Source organism: Sciurus carolinensis, chromosome 8, assembly GCF_902686445.1.
Source record: "Sciurus carolinensis chromosome 8, mSciCar1.2, whole genome shotgun sequence".
Taxonomy (NCBI): domain Eukaryota; kingdom Metazoa; phylum Chordata; class Mammalia; order Rodentia; family Sciuridae; genus Sciurus; species Sciurus carolinensis.
This window is the reverse complement of record NC_062220.1, coordinates 97,986,436-98,010,940: the sequence shown is the minus strand read 5'-3', so window position 1 is coordinate 98,010,940 and position 24,505 is coordinate 97,986,436. Positions and strand designations below refer to the sequence as shown.

General features: G+C 35.7%; 1 protein-coding gene across 1 annotated transcript in view; it reads right to left on the bottom strand.

Annotated features, from left to right (window-relative positions):
- Nucleotides 1-293: 293 nt before the first annotated feature.
- Nucleotides 294-24,505, bottom strand: part of Rala (RAS like proto-oncogene A) — a 64,566-nt gene continuing 40,354 nt past the window's right edge. Inside the window, exons 2-5 of the mRNA XM_047562029.1 lie at nt 16,647-16,804; nt 14,385-14,593; nt 8,988-9,162; nt 294-2,294 (exon numbers count right to left, since the gene is read on the bottom strand). Coding sequence (XP_047417985.1) covers nt 2,172-2,294; nt 8,988-9,162; nt 14,385-14,593; nt 16,647-16,760 — 621 coding nt within the window. The 5' untranslated portion in view covers nt 16,761-16,804 and the 3' untranslated portion in view covers nt 294-2,171. The remainder of the gene's footprint in view (nt 2,295-8,987; nt 9,163-14,384; nt 14,594-16,646; nt 16,805-24,505) is intronic.

The following is a 24,505-nucleotide window of genomic DNA, read 5'->3' as shown; positions in this document are numbered from 1 at the left end:
TGAATATAATATCTGGCACCTATTCATTCTAGAGTTTAGTAGCATTCCAAAAGCAATGCACACATTTGGGATTTTCTTGGCAACATAGAGTATCTTCCATGTAATTGTGCACATGGGCGTCTCCATTTAAGCCTTGATTTAAAAATGAGTAATGATGACACTGTAATTTAGGAAATCTATCGTTACACAAAGAAGTCCCCAAACTGATGGCTAAAAAGATTGTTTCTAAATCTCTGCTTAAGATGCCCGTCAATAAACTGTCATATTGTAAACATCAAGTAACACCACAAACATCTTAAAAAAGGAAGTTTATTGGTCTTTAAATGGCTCAAATTGCAAATAAACGATTCGGGTAGTGGCATCAGCCGAAGACACGTGATGCATCTTTGTCAGTTGGCTTCATAGCACCTCAGTACCCAGGAGAGGAAAGGTCTCAAAGCAAAGTCACGATGTTAGTGGTTAGGACCCCTGGTTCAATAAGACTGCAATGAGTACACATGGAGACTGCTGGGCCTGCCGGCCAGCGTGACATTGTAAGTTTAATTCTGCACATGGCATAGCTCATGAGAAATATGAAATGAAAGATGTACATCTCAAACCCTTAAGGACAAATATTTAACATGACAAGCAGGATGTAATATCTAAAGAGTCAAGTTCCTAAAAAGTCTATTTTGATAATTTTACAAACACACCTGTTCCCTGGAATGCCTGAATACATCTTTGACCTGTTAAAAATTAGGACTGAGCAACAGAAAGATAAAATTTGTTGAATCAACGGTCTTAGCCACATTCTAAAGATGATAAGAAAAATTTGATAGTGGTAAACTTCCCATTGAAATTATGTTCCCAAACAACATGCTAGAATTCTTCCAACGGGAACGCCACACAATGGTGATCCAGTCTAATGTTTGGTCTGTGCCAAACGTTTTTTTGCACTATACCTGTGTTTGATTGCTTGATGTTAACTTTAGAAAAATGTAGTTACAGTGTTCTTCACTATGAACATAAACAGACCACAAATACTAATAACTTCCATAAAGCCAAACTGTAACCTCATGAATACAAATTTAGAAGAGGACAGGTGGCAAGCATGAATATTTCCCGACGTATTCTAGTGCAATTTGCATAGCACTGTTAACTTTTTTCCTGTGCCCTGCTCCCAGGAGATTAAAAGCTTAACACTTATATGCTCACGGCTTGTAGAAAGTGATTTCCAGGAACCAGCATCTTAAGAGAAAAAAAAAAGGTTCATTCAAACATCACTAGTGCTGAATCCTTGTAGTCTAAAAGTATTACAAGAACATGCTGGCCCTTCATTTACTACGTCATAGTTTATTTAAAAGCAATCAAGGAGCTCTGGAACTTTATTTTCAAGAACCAGAGTATGGCACACATTTTTAATTTGGACAGACTCCTAGCAGATAGTAATTTCTCAAGAATCTTCTATACAAAAGCTGCACTTCATCTAAGAAAGGTAAGATCTTCTCTCACCAGGACTCCTGGGGCAGTGAGTGGGCCCACAGTAGCAGTGAGAACACACCCAGGGTGATGTAACTGGGCATTTTACATTTTCGAAATTAAGGCATATTCAAAATTTTCCAAGTTTACACCACTTTTCAAAGTTAATCACCAGGTAATTAATGCAAATCCATAAATTAATCTCAGTTTAACTATAAGCAACAACCATGCCAATAACTTTTTCTTCTATATTTTGCATAACAATGGTTAAAAAAGTGGTACAGTTTAACTATCACGTTCACAATTGTCATTTTTCAAGGCAGTAAAGACCAAGACATTTTAAAATGATATAAAATTTAAACTTTATAATAAACACCAGAGAAAGTGGTCTTTCCTCCCATTCCCCACCCCCATTTCACCTCTTTTAACAGTTCAAGAAAGACTGCCCGAGAAACACAAGCTCACACGCTACATTCAGGACTGTGATAAATGTAGGCAATTATGAAGTAAGTTGAACTTTGCTTCATGGTGAAGCCACGTTAATTTCTTTTTAAGTGAATTTGACTTTCAGTGCAGTTCCAATTCATGCTTTTAGTGATACATAACAATTTCCAAAATGTTAAAGTAATTTCAGTCAATTGAGCCTTCAATGGCAATGCTTATAAATTATGTTTATTAGTATGGTCAAGATAAGAAAGGAGTTTGGGCTTTGATTATAAAATGCAGCATCTTTCTCTGATTCTCTTGGCTAAACTTTTCCTCTTCTTTTTTCCGTTCTTTTCTTTGCTGTCTTCCATCTTTCTGGCTCGAATTTCCCTCATTAAATCAAAAAATACCTAGATAGGAGAAAATAAAGTAAAATAAATAAGTAATATGAACTTAAATCACAGCAGTTAAACCTTGAGAATAACAGAAGAATAAACATTTAAGAGCTTTCTCGGGGGGGAGTGGGCAGTGACAGACATCAAGTCAGAGTGTTGCCTGTGCTAGGCAAGTGCTCTACCACTGAGTCACACCCCCAACCCTTAAGAGTTCTTCTTGGAGAAGAAACTAAAAGTCTGAAAACTGAAGTCTGATTCTCCTAGTATCTTGAGAAAATGGGAAAACTAGACCATTTTCTGAATCACACTTTTTGAAAAAAGAGAAAATGGAGTATATCTGAGTACTTTATGATTAATAAGTGTATTCTATTAATCCACATTTAATAGTGATTTATTTGTATAATAAAATTCATACTTAATACTAATCATATTTAGTATCTCATTTTCTTCAGCCCTATTTTTTAGAACTATTCAGAAAAGGAGATGAAGAAAAGAAATTCTTTATTATTTTTTTTTTTCTTTTCTTTTATTTGTTTATTTATATGTGGTGCTGAAGATTGAACCCAGGGCCTCGCACATGCCAGGGAAGTGCTCTACCACTGAGCCATAACTCCAGCTCGTAAATTCTTTATCATATTGATACCATTTTTTGAGAATTTATGAATTTGTGTCTAATGTATAGGAATCGAAAAATAATGACTTTAGCAATGATAGCTTAAAGTTCCTAGTAAAACAATTCAAAAGTTAAGTTTCAATTACAAATGTACCTGTTCTCTTAACAGAGAGGGGCCTGGAAGGACATGAATTCACACTATATATAATATGATAATGAATGAATAATCTATATAGTTCACAATTTTGCACTCTAATTTTTTAAAAATTCAGCTATTATAGAATAAAATTTAACAAGACTAAAAACAAGAAATAAGAAGATAATGATGTTGTACGTAAATATGTGTATGTAATGACCAACATGCTTTTCCTAACATGCCTTTAACTCTTTTATTTTTTTAAAATATTTTTTAGTTGTAGATGGACAAAATATCTTAATTTATTTTTATGTGGTGCTGAGGATTAAACCCAGTGTCTTACACTCCAAGGCAAGTGTTCTACCACAGAGCTACAGACCCAATTTGTGCCTTTAATTCTTTAATGGAAAAGTTTAACTGAAAAATCCAAGGTGCAGAATAGTATATAGACAGCTACATGTTTTGTGTGTGTGCAGAACAGGAATTCACATGTATTTTCTTTCTTTTACAAAAAGAAACAATGAAATGAAAACAAAACACTAACAATTTTATTTTCAAGAGGAAAGGATAAAGGTGGAGGGATTAGTGAAGTACCTCTGCATACACCTTGTTATGTTATGCAACTTCTTGGAAACATGTTTTACACATTCAACAAATGCAATTAACACACAAAAAGCAATGCCTAAACACTGAAAATTAATGAAATAAGACTGACTATATTCCAAGTTGGTGACACAATTATGTGGAGGAAAGGATTATTTCAAGGGTCTTTAAAACAAAGTATATGAAATATTAATCTTATAATAGGTACTAAGGATAAAAATGAAAATAAAACCCCAATGAATAGGGGGCTGGAGCTGGAACTCAGTGGTAGAGTACTTGCCTCACTGCATGAGGCCCTGGGTTGGATCCCCAGCACCACAAAAATTATCAGAAACCACCAAGGTCAATTCACCTAAAAAACAGTAGGAAAAATTTAAAGTCTGCATTTAATGAGTTATAGCTGAAGGAAGCTCTGCTTTAAATACCAACTGAAAGAAATGAGTAACTAGGGAAAGGAATAAAGAACTAGTTTTGATGAACCAGACAAATGACAACCCCTTAGACCTAGGGTTTCTTCCAACTTATGACAGATACTCTCATATTATTTCTCTCCCTTTTTTCCTCCCTCTACCTTCTTTTCTTTCTGTCTTCCTCTTTCTCTTTTCCTATTTTAGGGAAACACAGTAAGTACAAAATTTGGCCTTTCTAATTCTAGAGACTGTAAGAAATCACTTCTCACATAAATCAAGATAAAACCAGACAAAACAAATATACAGGCTCTTGTTTAACTTCTTTGCCTTCATTAGTTTCTTCATTTTAAGTAGTTAGTAGCCCCAAATTCACAGGAACAGATAATATTACATTTTCAAATGAGTTAGGTATCTCTTATAAAAACCAATACAGAAATAAAGTAAAAAACTGAGTTTTTTTAAAGTTTAGAATGGCAGATGCTCCAAGTAAAATAAAGAGTTCAGCTCAGAAATCACAAAGGAAAACAGCAACAAATTGACAACATAATCTTTAATATTTGTCCATGCCAAAAGACAAAATAAGCCCAATAAAAAAATGAGGTACAGATTAGGAGGCAATATTTACAACAGATGTAAATGGACAAAGGTTTAATGTCCTTAATATAAAATGGACTCAGGAATCCAAGAGATAAACAAGTTATTTGATAAATGGGCAGAAGAAGAAAAGAATTTCAGATAATCCACAGAACATACACAGGCAGTGACTACATCACATGCTTAGCACGTGCGAGTCTCTCAGTTCACTCCCAGAATACCCCTACCTCCCTGTCCAAAAAAAAAGCAGAAAATGTAGCAATCAGGAAACAATTAAAAATTAAAATATTTTAATGGTGATTTTTTTTAAAGATTGTTTTAATTTGGGCTGGCAAGGCTGTGTGGGAAAAGATTTCTTCACACACTGCTGGTGGGATGTAAAGGCAGCCATTCTGAAGGGTAACTTGTCACTACAATTTAAAATGTATACTTGACTTTTCTTTTCTTCTTGGTGGTACTGGGGATTAAATTCAGGGGCACTATATCACTGAGTAAGATTCCCAGTCCTTTTTATTTTTTATTTTGCGACTGAGTCTTGCCCAGGCTGGCCTTGAACTTGCAATTCTCCAGTACCTGCAACTATAGGTGTGTACCACTGCTCCCAGCTCACCCTTTTGTTTTCTCTTGCATTGATGTGTGCACACACAGAAAGTTTACTGAAGTATTGTTTGTAACAGAAAAACTGTGAACAACACAAGGCCATTAATAGGAAAATGGCTGAACTATGGGAAAGCCTAACTACAGAATACTTTGTAGATTTTAAAAAGATTGTGGGTATACTTCTTTATATAGATTAATGGTAAGAGTGGTATCTATCTGTCTAAAGTTTAAAATTCAAATTACAGAAACACACATGCAAATCCTACTAACATATAGGGAAAACAAGCAAATGTTAACTTTCCCTTAGATGTAGATATGCCTGCCTTTAACAACTGGAAAGGTACAGCTGTGTTAGCACTGGTTACTACAGGGAGGGAAGAAGAGTGGCATATGGGTAAAAAGCAATTCACTTTATTTCTGTTATTTTTCTTTATATAATTAGCATGTATTCATTCATTACATATATAATAAAGAAATCCACAGTAATATTTTTGAAAAAATAAAGCACACATCTCCTAAAATTCTTTCAATGTAAAATTGACTCTCTTGACATAATAAATCATACTTCCTCTATTGACATCTACTTACTTGCTCAACTTCTTTCCATTCTGCCAAGATGTTTCTTAAAATCAAGAGCAACCTCAGAGTTAGATATTAAGAACTAAAGCTAGAGGTTCCTAGAAAGGCCACTGAATGGAGCCAATGAGTGCATAGTAGTTTGCCCAGAATGGTCTTCTAGCCTCTGGTGATCACTCTGTGGCAGCCCATGCCCCAGATTCAACAGCTTAGTTTGTTACAACATTTCAGAGTAGAATGAAAATCTGCCTCTTTGAGTTTTCATTCAGTAGTTCATTTGGAATCCAGATAAGGATAAAGAATGAGTCCAGTGATCTTGAGAAAAGCCAGTATTTATTGTCTGTGACAACATATCATGCTTCACAATGAATCAACATAAGGCAACATTAACACTTCTCATTCTTGAAAATTCACAATCAGGTTTCTAGAAGTGCATGACATCCCAAATGGAAGATATCATACCTATTCCAACTGTTATTTTAAGTAAAAGAATAAGGAAAGATGTGACCTTATTCTAGTTATGTATCTCTCTGTACCTCAGATTTCTCATCTAAAAAGTGAACATGAGGAGAGTATCCACCTTTACTCATAAACATTTAGGATTACATGGTCAGTGACTGCCACAGTGCCCAGTTCTTAAAAGTACTAATAAGTATTAGTTCTTCTAACTATTACATTATTTCCTCAGCAAAACACACAAGTATAAACTAATTTTAGAAACTGATTAATAGCTAGAGGTTACTTTTATTTAGCCATTGAGGTAGTCACTTTCAGGGAATAGCAGCATATGAAATTAAGAGTTTTCAGTATGAATTTGTACCTCAGTTTACATGCAGCATCATTTAATGTAATTTTGTGTTGGAGGTGACCACTAGTTGATAGATTATCTTTTCTGAAACTGTCACATTAGTATTTTCTATATGTATTGTCAGACTCTTGCCACTCTCCATCAAGAGGCAGTCTATGCTGAACTTTTCTCCTGACCCTAGGTGGTATTTTGTGACTACCTTGACTGACAGATTCAGGATGAAATAGTGCTGCACAACTTCAAAGACTAGGTAATAAAAGGCAGTGTAGTTTCTGTCTGGTTCTTATTCTCTTGTGACATTTGCCTTTGGAACTCTGCCACTGTGCTGTGAGAAAGCCCAAGTTAACACACAAGGAAAAGGTCAGACGGGGAAGCCTATGTGGATAGGAGCTGAGGCATTCCTGGACAAAAGCCAGCATCAACTGGTTGAACCAGACAGGTGTGAACAAGTCTTCAGAACTAAATTCAGATACTTACAGACATGAAGCTTTTTAGCTAAGGCATCAAACATTGTGGAGCACATATGAGCAATCTCCAAACGTGCCCTCTCTAAATTCTTAAGGCACAGAATCTGAGCAGAATCTATTCTTGTATCTAGGAAGTTTATTTTGTTCTGTAGCCACGGTAATTAAAACAATCTCATCCCTTTATTTTTTCTCTTTTGAAAAGGTAAAATATGCCTATGGCAAATAAAGAAATCCAGAGGAGTATTTAGAATGAAATGAGCATATACCTGTAATTTATTTCTCTGGTGATAACTACAGGTACCACATCCTTACATATCCTTATGATATATACAGACAGATGAGTGTACATTTATTTACTTTTCATTTATATATTGATTGATGTGCTGGGGCTTGAACCAGGGCCGTGTGCACATTAAGCACTGAGTTACACCCCACAGCCCTTCAGTGTGCATTTAAAATACAGATAGCAACAAACTACAGACATTGTTCTGCACTTTGCTTTTCTCACCCACTTCATACTGCAGATCATTTCCTGTCAGCACATTTAGTTCTATACCTATTTCTTTTTTAATGGTTGGGTAGAATTCCACTATATGAACACATCATAATTTAAACCAGTCTGTTACTGGACATTTGGATAGTTCCAGTGTTTTTGTTTCTATAAATGCCTCAATGTTTATGGTTGAACATACATTTATAAGTGAGTAGATGATTTTTCTTCCTGTAAAATACAATTATAGAACTTGAATTGTTGGGTCATAATTTTGACAGATAATCACCACATTGTCCTTCCACCAACATATGAGTTTCCTGTTTTTCTATACTCTTGCCAAGAATGTATTATCAACTTCTTTGCTTTTTTCCAATGTGTCAGGCTAAAAAAAGGACATGCCATTACATTTTAAAAATGTACTTCCCTTTTTATAAGTGAGACTTAACTTCTTTTTCAAGTTTAAAAGCCATTTGTGTTTTCTTTCTGCAACATGCCTGTTCTTGTTCTTAGATCATTTTCCCACTGAACTATGGATCTTCTTACTGTCCTGTCAGGGCTCTGATCATGTTCCATCCCAGACCCAGTGAAGTAAAATCTTTAGGGGTAAGAACCAATGATGTGTGTTTATTAAGTTTTATAGGCAATTAATTTGCACACTGGAGGTTAAAAGCCACTACTATGGAGTGTAGATATTTGGTGGGGTGAAGAAAGGTCCCACCTGGAGGCCTTCAAGCAACTGTGCTGCCTCCACCCAGAACATAGTCTTCCTCATCACTGGAGGCAGCAGAATGAAATGCACTTGGGGAGGTTCCTAGAGACCTGGCACAGGTTCCACACCTGGTTCCCAGGAAGGGCCACTCTGCACAAAGTGGAAAGATAAGTAAGAAGGAAACAGAATTTCCCTTTCCACTCAGGGGTAAAAAAGGCTGAGGGCGGAGAATGTAGTAACAGTAATAAAGATTTAAAATTCTTATATCTTGGAGATTATGTCATCTTGGGAGGCACCTTTGGTTTTGAGAACTCAAATGGGGCTGGGCAGGCATCAGGTCAGGAGGAGGAAATTTGGTACTACCATCTTGGGACTTCTAAAACTCCTTTTCAACTAGGCAGCCCCATCAGAATAAGAAAAATAGGCAGAGAGTCAGTTCAGGAATGACATCAGTCTACCAAAAAAGAAAAAAGTACTTTCGGCTAAAGTACTTCATGTCTTAATGTCTCTTGGGAAGCTAAAGACAAGGTCATGTAAGAAATTCCTAACACATTATACTTAAAAATGCAGCTATGACAAATATCAACATGTATTAAATCTCTATTTAAATCTCATAACATTCTAGACAAAATGGAGCTGAGTTAAATCAAATCAGCCTATTTTTAACATGATGTAGTAATAAAGAGAGTCACATTTTACCTTGTCAACATTAGCTCGTGTTTTAGCAGATGTTTCCACATAGTTGACATTCCACTGGTCGGCTCTGTTTTTTGCCTCTTCTACAGAAACCTGCCTTTTATCTTCTAAATCTGATTTGTTACCCACCAGTAGAAATGGAACATTCTCATCTTCTTTTACTCTTAAAATCTGCTCCCTAGATAAGAGAAAATGAGAAATATTTCTACTTGGTAAAAAAAATAGCAACTAGTCATCTGCAATTAGCATTTTTATATTTCAATAAGCAACAAGCTTATCTATTACATCATAGAATAAATACTTCTTCCTTATTCTATCATCAATTTTCTGAGGTATACATTCATTTCAGTATGGTGGAAAAATAAACCACAGTAGGGAATATGAACATGGCAGCAGAGGTACAAAATGAAAAGAATCAAGTACAACTTTCCCCAAAAGCTTTTATGTTTTTTTAAAATAAACTTTTTATTTTGGAAGGTTGTAAGATTTACAGAAGAGCTGTGAAGACAGCATGGAGAGTTTCCACAACTGTTACATTGTTCATTAGTGTGGGTACATGTGTACAAATACCATAATGAAGGCACCAAAAATGATACATTATTATTTAAGTTCAAACTTTATTGGATATTCTTAGTTTGAACCTAATATTCTTTTTCTGTTCTAGGAGACCATCCAGAATACCACATGACATTTAGTCTCCGAGACTTCACTTGGCTGTGATGGTTCTCAGAGTTTTCTTGTTTTTGATGACCTTGATAATTTTGAGGAGTGCTGATTAGGTAATTTATACAACGTCTCTCAGCAGGGATTTGGGCAATGTTTTTCTCACAATTAAAATGAAGTTATGGGCTTTTGGGAGGAAGATCACAGAGGTAGAGAGTGCTATTTTCATCACGTCATATCAAAGGTCCCACAAAAGCATTTTAAAATCTCACACATGCCAGAAATTATAGGAAGCAGTTCCTGAGCACAAATTTTGCATTTAGAGGTAAGTTACATACTGTGAAATATCAGTAATTTGCAAGTATTTGCAAGTTCTGCTCTTCACAGTCATGTGACTCTGAGCAAAGTACTTATTGGTCTCAGTTTCCTCTTCTATAAAATGGGATCAACAATACCTTTCTTCTATGGTTGCTATGAGGAATAAATGTAAAGTGCTTATAACTGCATGGAATGTAGTAAATATTCAATATATGTTAACTGTTGTTATGATTATCTACTGGAGGAAGATATTCAATTCACTTTTAAAATCAACAAATGAAAGGAAATATGTAAGACTTAAATTTACTTATCTTGCTATCTTTGTCTCTGAAATTATTAAGGTGCTGAAACTAATGAAAATAAGTAGTGTAGGTTAAAACTGAGAAAATGAACTATGTGAATGGCAGATGAGCAAAGTACACTTGATTTCGCCAAGGATCATATGGTGATTCTTGAGTCACGATAAAAATCAACATGGGCCAGGTGTGGTGGCACATGCCCGTAATCCCAGTGGCTTCAGAGGCTGAGGAAGAAGGATTACAAATTCAAAGCTGGCCTCAGCAACTTAGTGAGGCCTTAAGCAACACAGTGAGATACTGTCTCAAGATAAAACATAAAAACGGCTGTGGTTCAGTGGTTTAAGTGCCCTTGGGTTCAATCCCAGGTACCTAAAATAAAATAAAATAAAATAAAATAAAATAAAAAATTTAAAAATCATGGCTTATCTTCGGATTGGCTTATTTTGTATTCTTAAACAACATTTCCTGAATACCATCACTGCCTCCATTACCAACAATATTTTACCAAGTGTTCACTACAGGCAAAGAAGTACTTTAGGTGGTTTGTATTCATTCTCTCATTTACTTCTTACCCAAACCTATGAAGTTAGTACTATTGTTGTTATTTTTATCCTACAGATAAAGATACTAAGGCACACAAAAATAATGTTAACTTGCTTAGAGTCACAATTGAGTAGATCAAGAATTTGAACCTGAGAAATTTAACTGCAGAGAAAACTTCCAACTTCTATGTTAGATACTACAGGGGTTCTCATAACAGGATAATGAAAGAAACAAACCCTGACAAGAAGACTTAGTTCCCCAGACTACTTCATCATGAGAGACCCCATCTCTGATACACAGTAAACACTGAGAGGTCTGGCATTATGGTGAGGTTCTCCATGTTATATGACACTTTACTGCCTGCTGCAATTATGAACTGGAGAAGGGAAGTGCCATTATTACATACAGTGATCAGATCAAATCTTTCTGAAAAAAAAAAAAAAAGTTTATATTGTTTCAGTTGAGGGTTATATTTAATAGTAACAAAACAATGAGTAATATGACAACATACTGTCATAGATAGTTTAAATGATTTAAAAATAATGCCCTATATAAAATCTTGATACATTAAAAAAGAAAAAGTAGTAGAGAAAATGCCATATTGAAATAGAAAACATGACGTATTCTATTGAAAAATATGAAAGGTGGTTTTATAAAAGAATTGTCATTAGCTTAATGAGTGCCAATATAGCATCACTGACAAACTCAGAACTATGGAAGCAGACCTCCTGGACTTTAATTCTCTGCTATGACGTGGGTGGGACAAGTGGCTTAACCTCCCTGTATTTCAGTTTCTTCATTTAAAAATGTGGACAATACTTTCAAAAAGTCAAATTTAAGAATTTACTAATAGTAAGCATTATTTTGTATACTCTCAAGAAAACTGCCAATTATAATGCTAAGAGGCCAGGTCATAGTCCTGATTTTTGAGAAATGTATAGCTTAGAATTTTTGAAACAGTAATATCTACCTCTTAGGGTTGTTTGATTAGTGAACTGATTTACATAAGTGATTAGAACAGTGGCCCACGGTAAGTGCTGTGTGAATATTAGGTAGTGTTACTGCTATTACTTCATTTCCCTGGTTACTGATAGGTAGCAAATATTCTAACAGACTCAATGCTTGTAGCAAGTTCTCTGGACCTGAATTCTCTATTTTTCTATTATGTATGGCCTATGGACCACACAGAAAGTCACATCCATCTTTCACTGATTTGTATTTACCTTAAAAATTCTTTTAAAAAATAAAAATGTTAAAAAGACCAGTATCTGGGTATTATGTACTAAACTGTACAGTTATAGTTACACAGTGCTGTTTCCTGCCACTCAAATGACACCTTGCAAAAAAGCAATGGCTATTACATTTACGATGTATTTGTGAAGAGGTTTTTGGCCAACCAGAACCTTTTTCCAGGGTTGGTAATGACAAAAGTGCTATACTTTCTTAACCACTTTCCTTCAAGATCTGCAGCCTGAACTAAGATAACAACTGACTTTCCACTCAGTCTTAATAACAACCAGAAGGTGAGTCTAATTCAGATGTTTGTGACTCCAGCACTTGTGGTCATGTGTATACATATACCCATTACTCTGTTAATAAATACCTACTAAGCTACTTTTAGTCAGATGCTGCAAGAATACCAATAACTGAAATTATGGTATGACTGACGGTATCAGAAACATGACCATGAAAAATCTGGATATACTGATCAGAGGTGAGAAGACAATATTCTTTAGAGCTAATAGTTTTATTAGTTACTTTTCTGGGTGTCTATATCCTTTGTACACATTTTCTGTAATGTTATGCTCCTTTTAAATATAGTTTTAGAGGCTATTAGAGAATTTTAAAATAGGAATGTTCTTTTACAGTCTGGTCAAACTTCTTTACTTCTGATGTAAGGAAAGAGAGCACCAAAATGCTAAGAGTTTTCAAATCAAATCAAATATTTATTAAATGTGTACAGTGTTGTTATATGACCTTAACTGTGCAAACAATGGGTTCTAGAGATAGAAATGGGTAAGAAATGGATCCTGCTTTCAAGAGTTTTTAACCTTATCAAGGAAAACATAATCAAGCTCAGTAAAAGAGTGGGGTACCATGTGGAGTGCCTACTGTAACCATTCTCAAAAATGCCTATCCCCATTGCTGGTGAGTCACTGGGGTCATTTTTATTTATGGGAAGGGCACCACATTGGAGGTACACAAGAAGAGTAACAAATCATTCTTATTTTCTTAACAGTAATAGCCCAAGATTCTCTCTTGCCATAAAAATACCTTATTCCCTTGAAATACCACATTAGCTTTAGTAACTATGGTGACAAAATTTATTCCATTACCTAGAACAGGACCTGCTACAAATTCAGCTCTCATATATTTGTTGAATGAATGAATAAGCACTGACATTTATATAACTTCCGACATGTCTCCCAGGTTTGCAAGTTATTAGATTTACCACCCTTTGTATTCTATCATATATGAAATTCCTTCCTTATAGAAAACTAACAAACTTAATTTTACATACATCTGTATTTTAGTTTCTCAATGGCATGCCTTTTTACAAAAAAAGTTATCTTAGAATCCTTTTAAGTTCTTGAGACTTTCAAGTGGACATAAAACGGAATGCTCTGTATAAACACTGGTCCAGTTTTTTGTATGGCCATTGAAATGCCTTCTTTTGTCATCTGTAGAATCCTCTCTTTCAGGCTCAATCTACCTTGTGATGCTTCCCAGTTCCTTTGCCCTCCTGGATCCTTGTAGTGTTCACTGCCAGTGTTTCCTTACATAGTCCTGAACTTGCTCTTGCTTTATATATTCAACTAGGTTGTATAAATTTTGAAATGAGAGGATACATTACATCCTTCTTTTGTGTCCCCCTTAACCAAAGCTGATATGTAACACAGAAATAAAAATATGGAATTAAAGAGCATGTTTGATTATGCAAATAGCATTTGCAAGAATACTCAACCTTATTTATACCACATTTCTCTTAGATATATAGAGGAACCTTGTTCCCATTCACCAAAACTATCCCCCCAAATCAAATGGATTTTGGCTAACCAAAAGTAAATAAGACATTGTAGAACACAATCTACTGTGCCAGTCTATAATGATATATTATTTCTATTTTAAAAATTCTGGGCACCTGAATTGTGAGGAGAATGGCAACATGCCTACTGAGTGCTACACAGGTGCTCAGAAATCAATGACTAACACAAAAAGATTTAAAATCTGGAAGAGCTCATTATGTGATCCAATTATTAACTATCAGCACAGTAGTAGTACTTTAAAGAAAAATATTTCAGGAATGCATAAAGGAACTCTCTGGATACTTGAAGAAGCCATAAACTCAAGCTCTAACAGGCTAGCAATATGATGGCTGTAAGAGTATGTAAAGTTCCCTGAATATTCTGTGCACATACACAGTGGACAGAGTCATATACTAATATCAAAGTGAGAATAAACACAAATAGAGACATAGTAAAAGACTAACGAGCAAGAAGCTCTCATCAATCATCCCCTTGTTTCTAGAAAAGAACTTTGTGCATTATGTTATGAACAATATCATTCTCAAACATACCTGAAGTCAGCTGTGGCTGCAAAGGATTCCATTTCTGTAATAGAGAAGACACAGAGGAACCCCTCCCCACTCCGGAAGTAGTTGTCTCTAATTGCAGCATAGTCCTCCTGTCCAGCTGTGTCTAAGATATCAATCTGTACTTCCTCACCATCCAGCACCACCTTCTTCCTATAGCTGTCTGCTTTGGTAGGTTCATAGTCCTCCACAAACTAGAAAAGATGAAAAACACATCTATTTTTTAATTACTACTTTTGCTTTTCAAAACTTCTTATTTTGAAATAATTATAAGAAATGGGACTGAACTATTATTACTGCTAAGGCTGCTTACAGCTTGAAAATAATGCCTTTTGTTTTCTTAAAAAATACTATACCTAAGCAACTCAGCAAGACCCTGTGTCTAATATAAAAAAAGGGGCTGGGGACGTGGTTCAGTGGTTAAGTGACCCTGGGTTAAATCCCTAGTACCAAAAACAAAACAAAACAACAAAAAACACTATATATGCAAAAACTATTACACATATATTTTATCAAATTTTTAGGAACACATTTCTATGAGATACTAAATATAAGTTTCTGTTCCAGAACTGTGGAAATAACTTATAGGTCAATATTTAGGTAAGCATTGAAAGTACAAGTCTTTTCTTTCTTCAAAATGAAATGAATAAAGTGACTTATATTACTCTACAGGAGGTCAAATCTTGAACTGAGTTCTTCCCAAATTTGACTTTTCAAATAATACAATTAAGAAACTTTACATTCCTACTCTTGTCATCCACTCCATAAATTTCTTTCATATATCTTAATGAATTCTTTGACATCACTGTTAGTATGTACATACATGTATACACAGAATTTTGTGAATTTTTTACTAGTTCCTATAAATATTTTTATCATCTGATACTTTCTTATTTATTTGCTTAATTTCTATATCCCACCACTAAAATTTAACCCTTGCGAGCAAATACTTTGGATATGCTATTCACCACTGTTCCTTCAAAGTCTAGAATAGTATCTAGACTGGTAGACACTCATAAACAATTATTTTGAAAATGGACAGTGTTTTGTAACTGCAAAAGTTATTCAACCTTCTATCATATTTATACGCTAACACTGTGATTAACCATCATCAAAAGTTAGGCATGTGGATATTCTTACTTTTGGCTTTCCAGTAAGGAAGTCAAAACAGTAATCAAGAAAGGGACTGATAAAAGGATTAGTTTGAGGAAAGACTATCAAATGAATAGTATGAAAAATGGAACTGAACAAATCAGTCAGTAATTTCATTTAAAATACCACTTTAATCCTCCTCTTCCCTAAACTGTTTTTCAGAGTCACCAACGAGCAGGAAAATGAATGAATTTCAGGGAATGGGGTGTGTGTGAAAGAAATGCGAATGTACAGGCAATTAAAAAAAGACTTGGGGTGTTAAAATTTGCAGGATTTCATTTTGTAGAAGATACCAGGTATAACACTTGTAACCCTTGCCCTTCTTTGGGCAAAGTGGATAACCTGTTTGAGGTTGTTTTCTCCTTTGTATAATGGGGATGCTATTACTTACCATGCAAGATTGTTATGAGGATTAAGTAAAAAAGAATACATTGCCACCATAAAACCCAGCTTCTATTGAGAGGAAGTGCTGAGGATAAATCCTTAAATCAGATTATTAACTATTACATCATGAAGACTTGATAGAAGTCCTCTAGGAAAAGAATACATTATTTTTATATAGGCTGAAACCTTAACTCAAGGATAATAAAATCTGATATAAATACATGCACACAAATTAGAAGCCTGTCTAATAATTACAAACTTTAGTGACATGGTCTTTATCTGGTTAAAGGTATGTGGTGCTGCAATAAATCTACAATAAAGAACTGACTTTTCCACTGAGGTCAGAAGAACATTTTATGTATGTTAACCTCAAGTCTCAGTAAGTCTGCATCTACCAGTCCTATTAATTCAAGGTGGGAGTCTCCATTAAAGGACAAAAATTAAAAAAAGGTAAAATTAGATTACAAAAAAAAAAAAGATGTGATTTCAGTGTTGCTTTGTTTTTAAAGTCTGAGGTTTTTAAGGATCTTGAGTTCTTGACTTGTAAAATCAAGTTACATATAGATGTTGGCTCTGAACTTAAAAATAGAAAAATATATTATGAGTAGCTTTTAAGGATTTAAGGAATCTATACAAAATAGCACCAAAACTAAGGTAGAGAATATTCTCTCAAAGCCAGACTTTGATACTCATTATGAAGTTAGGGCTTACCTCATCATACATGAACTGCAGAGTCAAAGCAGACTTGCCCACACCACCACTGCCCACCATGATGACTTTGTGTAAGGCCAAAGAATTCTGACCTTTGGGCTTATTTGCAGCCATCGTGTGTTGTGTTGTCGAGTTTTCACTGGAGGATTAAGAAGGATCTAAGAAGAATGAAAGGACAAGTAACGCTCAGTACATTCTTCTTCAGAATTCCAGTGTAGGAAAAGAGATATGATGTCCCTAGGGTTCGTGATACTAGTTTTCATTCTGCAGTGATTATAAACAGATGGCAAATGAAGTGTGCTTACTTAGGGAAAGAACCACTTATCAGAGAATGCCATGGCAATGAAACAAGCATATGACTCAAGGGTATTTCTCTTATAATAGTTTCCATAATGAGCTGTGACCAAATGTGGAGTTCCCAGTGCAATCGCATGCTGACAATAATGGGGTATTAGCTACACTGGAATATATTCACAGAAATTATGAAAACAGGTTAAAGAATCACCGTTTCATATTGATCCATACTGGCAAAAAAAAAAAAAAAAAATGATCCTTGTAATTTCAGGAAGAAATAAATGATCAAAAAGAGACTGCCAAGCTTTATGTTAAGGAACTCACAGAAAGGCTTGTCATGTTACAAGAAAGACCACATCCCAACAACTTGGTAACAGAACTACACATGGAATCCAACACTGCATAACAAAAGTACTATATTACTAAAACATATATGTTTCCTGGGGTGGATAGTCAATCTAAATTAAATACTTGGGCTTAATGTGCCCTCACTTTCCTCAGAATATGCATTTGTTTAATACATTTAGGTGTTCAGTGTAGAGAAGACCAGATTTCTATAGAAGCTGTAGTGATATGGTAGTAATGATTACTCAGTTACCTTTGGCCATGGTATCGGACATTAGGGGAAAAAAGGCTGTGGGGTTACAATAAGCACTCTCAGTGTACATACAGGAGGCCCGAGTAGAGAGACTTTTTTGTTATTAGAAAATAGAGGGGATTATACCTTCCTCCTAAGCATCTTTCTGATTTGTTTTGGTTACAGATATAGCTTTCTTAATTGCAACTCACAGAACCATGCCCAGTCCTGCTTACTTCCCTATCTGGGTCAATCTTTCTCTACTCAGCTACCTCAAACATATGCTAGTCTCCTTCTGTTCCTTAAATTCTCTCCTCTGCCTCTTGGCCTTTGCTATGTACTCTTCCTCTGTCTGGCACATTTTATTTGATGTGGCTAACTTCTGGTTTTAGGTTTCAGCCTTACCTGTAACTCTCAGTACAAATAAGGTTTTCCCCGCCCTGTATTCTCAGATAACATCTGCTAACTTTTCTTTTATAACCCTTATCACAAATTGAAATTGATTGTGTAGTTGTTTGATATGGGCCTTCTCTGCTAGAGTATACCAGTGTGGGGCCATGTCTATTTGGTTTAACTTATGCTTAATATAACAAACACGGCTTGGTGAAATTAGCCCTTCAGTGCATGTTTGTTCAATGAATGACTACAAATGCAGATAGTAAGACTTAACCTTGAGGAATGCTTCAGACCCAATTGATGTAAAGCAGCTACTGCTACCTGAGATCCTATGACAAGCTAAGGCCATGGATCTGTGCGTAACATACCAGTTGTATAGGGAATCAAAGAGCCAGGCCTTACTTTAAGTCTTACCCAGAAGTCATACCCATAAACCTATTTGTGCCCAATACAGAAAAGCAGCTGGGGATGTAGTTCAGTGGTGGAGTACTTGCCCATTACTGAAAAGCATTCAAGCAAAATACAACCCTACTATTCATTTACCAGCATGAGCATGTTAACACATTTCCTTTGAGACTGCCTTCACTATATTCAGCAAAACTAAGCTCACACCATACATGCAATTTTTGGTCCAGTTATTATTATTACATCATAAACATCTGAGCAGAAGCAGCTTCAACTATGAAGGGCATGGTAAAAAACAATCTATACTTTTTAGACTAAGCCCTTCTTTCATCTGGGTACTGGGAACATGGTCATCAGATTCTGAAAGATCATCACTACTTAAAATAGTAATAATGAAAGTACTACAGATAACTAACCAAAAAACTGGAAGATATGAAGTTCAAACCAGTTTATGGAGTATGCTATTGCTGGCATCTCTAAATAAATGAGGAAATGATTTCTTTTCACTATTATGATCCCTTCTTGGTGGTAACTACCATCATTTTATGGCTATGTAACTTTTATTTTTAAAACAGGAAGTAACACATGTGCTCAGGGTGTTACCAAATCAATTAATACTCTAAGGTGTGTGTTTGTGTGTGTGTGTGTGTGAGAGAGAGAGAGAGAGAGAGAGAATTAAGCAGTTACATCAAATGGGTTGAGAAAGAGAGAATAAGCAGTTACACCAAATGGGTTAAAACATTTTTCCTTCCAGAACAATTTAAAATATAGTCTGTGATTCAGAAATAGACAAAGGTAGAGATTTCCAAGGATATTTTTCCAATGTGTTTTTTTCCTAAAAACTATGAGTGGCACATTGCAGACTTCTAAGAGACCATTCAGGGAAAGCAGTTCTCAAGGAAATACTCCTTGCTCCCATTAAATAAACTTGGTACTACACAACTTAAGCTGCTTAATCCTGGCAGGTTAATTTTCTGTTGCTGTGACAAAATACTTGAGAAAATTCACTTAAAAGGTGTAAAGGTTTATTCTGGTTCATGGTTTCAGAGGTTTAAGGCCATGGTTACTTGGTCATATTGCTTTGAGCCTGTGGTGAGGCGGAACATCATGGTGGAAACAGCATAGTACAGCAATGGTGCTCACCTCATGGTGGCTGGGAGGCAAATAGAGGTAGAGGAGAGGCTGGGTCCAATATACCTTTCATGAGCATGCTCCTAATCACCTAGCTTCCTTCCATTAGATTGTACCTGCTAAAGGCTCTATCACCTCCCAATAGAGCCACAAGCTGGCCATTAAACCTTCAACACATAGCCTTTTGGGATGTTGAAGATTCAAACTAAAACACTAGATGTTGTTTTAAATAGTAAATTGCCAATGCCCTTTCTACCAAAACTTAAAGACACATACAGAAATAAGAAAATTCTATTAGTCCTAAGTGCAATGAAAAAAAAAAAAAAATAAGGGGACAATGGAATAAAGAGTTGGGATATGGGTTACTTCAACCAGATGGTCCAGGATGACTCTACTGAAGAGGTGACGTTTGAGAGCTGAGTTCTGAATGTCATAAAGGAACCAGTCAGTTCTGAGGGCACAGCATTAAGACATAGGGAATAATAAGCACAAGGACCCTAAGATGGGAGAGGGCTGGCATGTTCTAGGGATCAGAAGGCCAGAGTAGAAGCCCGATGAGTGATAGGAGAGCAAAATGAGGTAGGACTAAATGGTGAACAAAGGTTAAATCACAAAAAATTTAAAGGTCATGGGGAGATGTTTAGATTTTATTATAATTGCAAAGGGAAGTTCATGGAAGGTCTGTGAGCAGAACAGTACCATAATATCATTTATGATTTTAAAAAGATTACCCTGGTTGGTGTGTATAGAATAGAGGGTAGAAGTGGAGTTTGGGAAGGAGAGGCAGGTGGATCAAGTTTGAGGCAGGTTTTAGCAACTTAGAAAGACTACCTCAAAATAAAAAATGAAAAGGACTAGGGATGTAGCTCAGTGATAGAATACCGCCCCCAACATGCCCCCATTTCCTCCCCCCCCCGCTGCCCAAAATGCTGAGATATCAATGTACAGGAGGTTCACAAGTTTGAGTCCAGTCTGGGCAACTTAGCAAGACCTGAGGTCAAAATAAAAAATAAAAGGGTTGGGGATGTAGCTTAGTGATAGAGCACTTGCCTAGCAAGACTGAAGCTCTGTGTTCAGTACCCAGTACACACACACACACACACACACGCACGCACGCACACACGCACACACACACACACACACACACACGCAAAAGAGAAGAAAAGAAAGTTCATGAGGCTTTCCCAGGAGTCCATGCAAGAGAGGACAGAGATTTGGGATACAGTGGCATTAGCGGAAATGATAAAAATACTAGTTTTACCACTACAACTAGTACTGGTATAGTACCTAATACTACCTATTTGGGGGATAACAAAAATAAACATTAACTGACCACTCACACTAAGTGTTAGGCATTGTTCTGAGCACTCTGTACATGCCAACTTAATTGAGTACCACACTCCATATATTAACAATTCTATGAGGCATGTGCTATTTTAACTTCATATAACAGATAAGAAATTCAGGCCACTAAAGTTGTCTTGCTAAAGACCAGGCCAGGATGGAGAAACAATTGACAGGATTTGCTAGATGACTGGATGGGGGGCTGTGGGGGGCAATGGCAAGAATTACTTCTAAACTTTTGCCCCAGATATCTGAATGTGTGGTGGTACGCTACCTAAGATGGAGAAAGGCTAGCCAGAAACAGGTCTAAGGAAGAGATCAAAAGATATGCTTATGTAGTAGATATCTAATTAGAGTTGTTGACTAGGAATTTGGATATTTTGGTCCAGACTTCTGGGATGAGGCTAGAAACAGAGACAAAACTTTGAATATCAGTTTACAGTCCAGTATTTAAATTCACAAAACTGAACAAACTCTCTTAAGGATAAGGAGGAGATAAATATGAGGCAGCAGAGGAAAGGGCACTGAGACAACTTGACAGGTTGGTTCAGAAGGAGGAAATAGAGTGATCCTAGTTATCAAAGTTGGTTAACTCAATCTTGCTGAGGCTGAGATGCGATACAGTGACAAGAGAGACAGAACAAAGAACTAACTGGTTACTAGTTTTGGCGAAATGGAGACTGCTGGTGACCTTAGGAAGTGCTATCTAACCAATAATGCAAGAATGGAATGGGTTGAAGACTAGGTATAGAAATGGATTTTTACTCTTAAGAGGAATGAAGAAATGGGGTCAGAGCTAGTATTATCAGGAACAAAGTCTGTTGTTTGGTTAGTTTTAATTTTTTTTTTAAACTTTTTTTAGTGTCAATGGATTTTTAAAATTTATTTATATGTGGTGTTGAGTATCGAACCCAAGGCCTCACACATGCCAGGCAAGTGCTCTACTACTGAGCCACAACTCCAGTCCTCTTTTTAATATTTTTAATATTTGTATGGTAATCACCTAAAAAGGGGCAGAATTTAATGGTGCAGAAGAGAGGGTGAGCTAAGTTCCTGAGCTGACCAGCGAGTGGAGATCCAGAGCCTTATAGGAACATTTCTTATAGGGACATTTCTTCCTTTGTAATGGAAGTGAGATCAAGCAAAGAACAAGTATATATTGGGGCAGGTGGCATATGAATTTGGGGATTTATTATAGTACATCTGGATTTCTTCAACGAAATATGATCATACAGATAATTTAGTGAAGGATTGAGACTTCTAAAGCAAGCTTATTTTAGACCAATGAAACAGAATATACAGAAATAGATCTAAATATATACTATAGTACAATGAGTAACAAAGGCAATATTTTAAATGGAGAGGAGAAGGATGGAAAATAATTCAATAAATGGTGTCAGGACAATGAGTGAGTCATCTGGAAAAAATAAAGTTGGAACTATTCTCAAACAACATAAAGACTAAGTAAATCAAAGAATTAAAAGATAACAAAGGCACGGGGGGGGGGACAAAAATCACAAAAGATCTATCTTATAAGCTTAGACTAGAGGTGGCCTAAAATATTATGTAAAACCCAAGTCCTAAAATGTTTGATAAATTTTAAAACTCAAATGAAATTTCTACATGACAAAGTCATCTATAAACCAAGTAAACAAATTCATTAGGGATTTTTTTCACCCATTTCATAGAAAAAAGATAATTTCCCTATATAAGAGTTACTATAAATAAGATCAACAACTGACGGAAATTGGGCAAAACATACAAAGAGCCTCAGGAAAGGAAATATGAACAGCTCTAAATACTTTCAACCTCACAAGATAAGAGGAATACAAACAAAACTATATGGGGACAGCATTGTTTTACCCATTGCATTGATAAAAATGTTTGCAAAGTTAAGCAAACCGTAGCTCTTTTGGCTTGTTTCTATTCGGCCCGTGAGTTAAGAATAGATTTTATGTTAGGCTATGATGGTACACACCAATAATCCCAGCCCCTGGGGAGGCTAAGGCAGGAGGATGACAAGTAAGAAGCCAGTCTTGGCAACTTTGCAAGACCTGTCTCAAAATAAAATAAAATGGGCTGGGGATTTAACTCAGTGGCAGAAAGCTTTTGGGTTCAATCCTTAGTACCACAAAAACAAACAACAATAAAACAATGATTTTTATGTTTTTAAGGGTTATAAATAAAACCTAGAAGAATACCAACAGAGAATTATGTGGCCTAGAAGCCTAAAATACTATTGGCCCTTTACATAAAGTGCTTGTATATCTGTGGTGTAAAGAAATAGGCACATTCAATCAAGTTTGTGGGAAGTATAAATCTGATACATGGAATAATACATAACCATAAAAAACGAGGAAGCTTTATGAATTGATATAGAAGGAGCCCAAACATTAAGTGAAAAACAAAACAAGAAGTAGAAAAATGTATCTTATATGCTATGTACTGCCAAAGGCAAAACCAAAAAGGAATATTTAGGATATGCTTTTTTATATAATTGAAAGGATATAAAAAGTAGTAATAGGATGTCTAGGAGAATAGAAACTGTAACTAGTAGAGGTGTGAGAGAAACTTCTCACTGTATATCATCTTGTACATTTTGACTTTTTTACATCATGTAAACATACAATTTGTTTTTTAAATAAAATTAAAATTAGTCATAAAATAAATAATACAAGGCTGTTTCTTGCATTCACTTGACACGAGTATACTGAACTATTTCTTGATGCCTTATATAAATTCTGAATGGTAGGAATGAATCTGAGTTTTAATTAAATATGGCATACATGTGTGCATGCATTTGAATTTTTCTTCTTCAAATGAGACAGGGATCCTTAGAGTTTCAAATTGTTTGACTTAATTGGTTTCTCAATTATTTTCTACTTCCTACTGTTCAATCTTTTAAACTGGTACCTTCAAATAATACTACAGAAATCTACTTGGTTATGGGTGGGCCTCAAGACTTCAACCCTACTGTTTTTCTCTGCTCTATCCAGAAGCTAGACACCTATACCATGCTCCATAAGATTCACTGTAATTATATGCTCCCTGAGTTGTTTCCTTTCTTCTTTCCTTCTTCTTCTCCACCTAACCCTGTCCCTAACCCCTCCAAATACACTGAGTGCCGACCTTTTATAAGACACTCTTTTAGGTGCTGAGGATATGGAGTTGATTCCCATAGGCCTACAGTCTCTGTTCTCATCTATTTAGTTATTAACAAATGCCACATTGTACTAGTTTCCTCTTCCCATTTTAACAAATAACCACAAACTTAATGGATCAAAAAACTGAAATTGATTCTCTTATAGTTCCAGAAGTCCAAAGTGAATCAATTAAGGGTCAGCAGGCTGATTTCTCCTGAAGGGTCCCAGGGAGAATCTGTTACTCGCCTCTTTTACTTCTAGATACCACAGCATTCCTTCCTTGGCCTCTGGCTGTACCACTACAACTCATGTACCTGTAGCCATATTGCAGTTTCCTCTAGTGTAGTCAAAAGTACCCTTATAAGGACACTTGAGATATAGTTAGGGCCCATCCATATAATCCTGAATAAACTCCCTGTGTCAAAATTATTTCCCATCTGCAAAATATGCCACATAGGATAGCATTCATGGTTTCAGTGATTAGGACATGGAAAGTTTGTGGAACCATTATTCAGCCTACCACACACAGGAAGTGGGTCAAGGAGCTTTGGACCACAAGTCTCCAATAT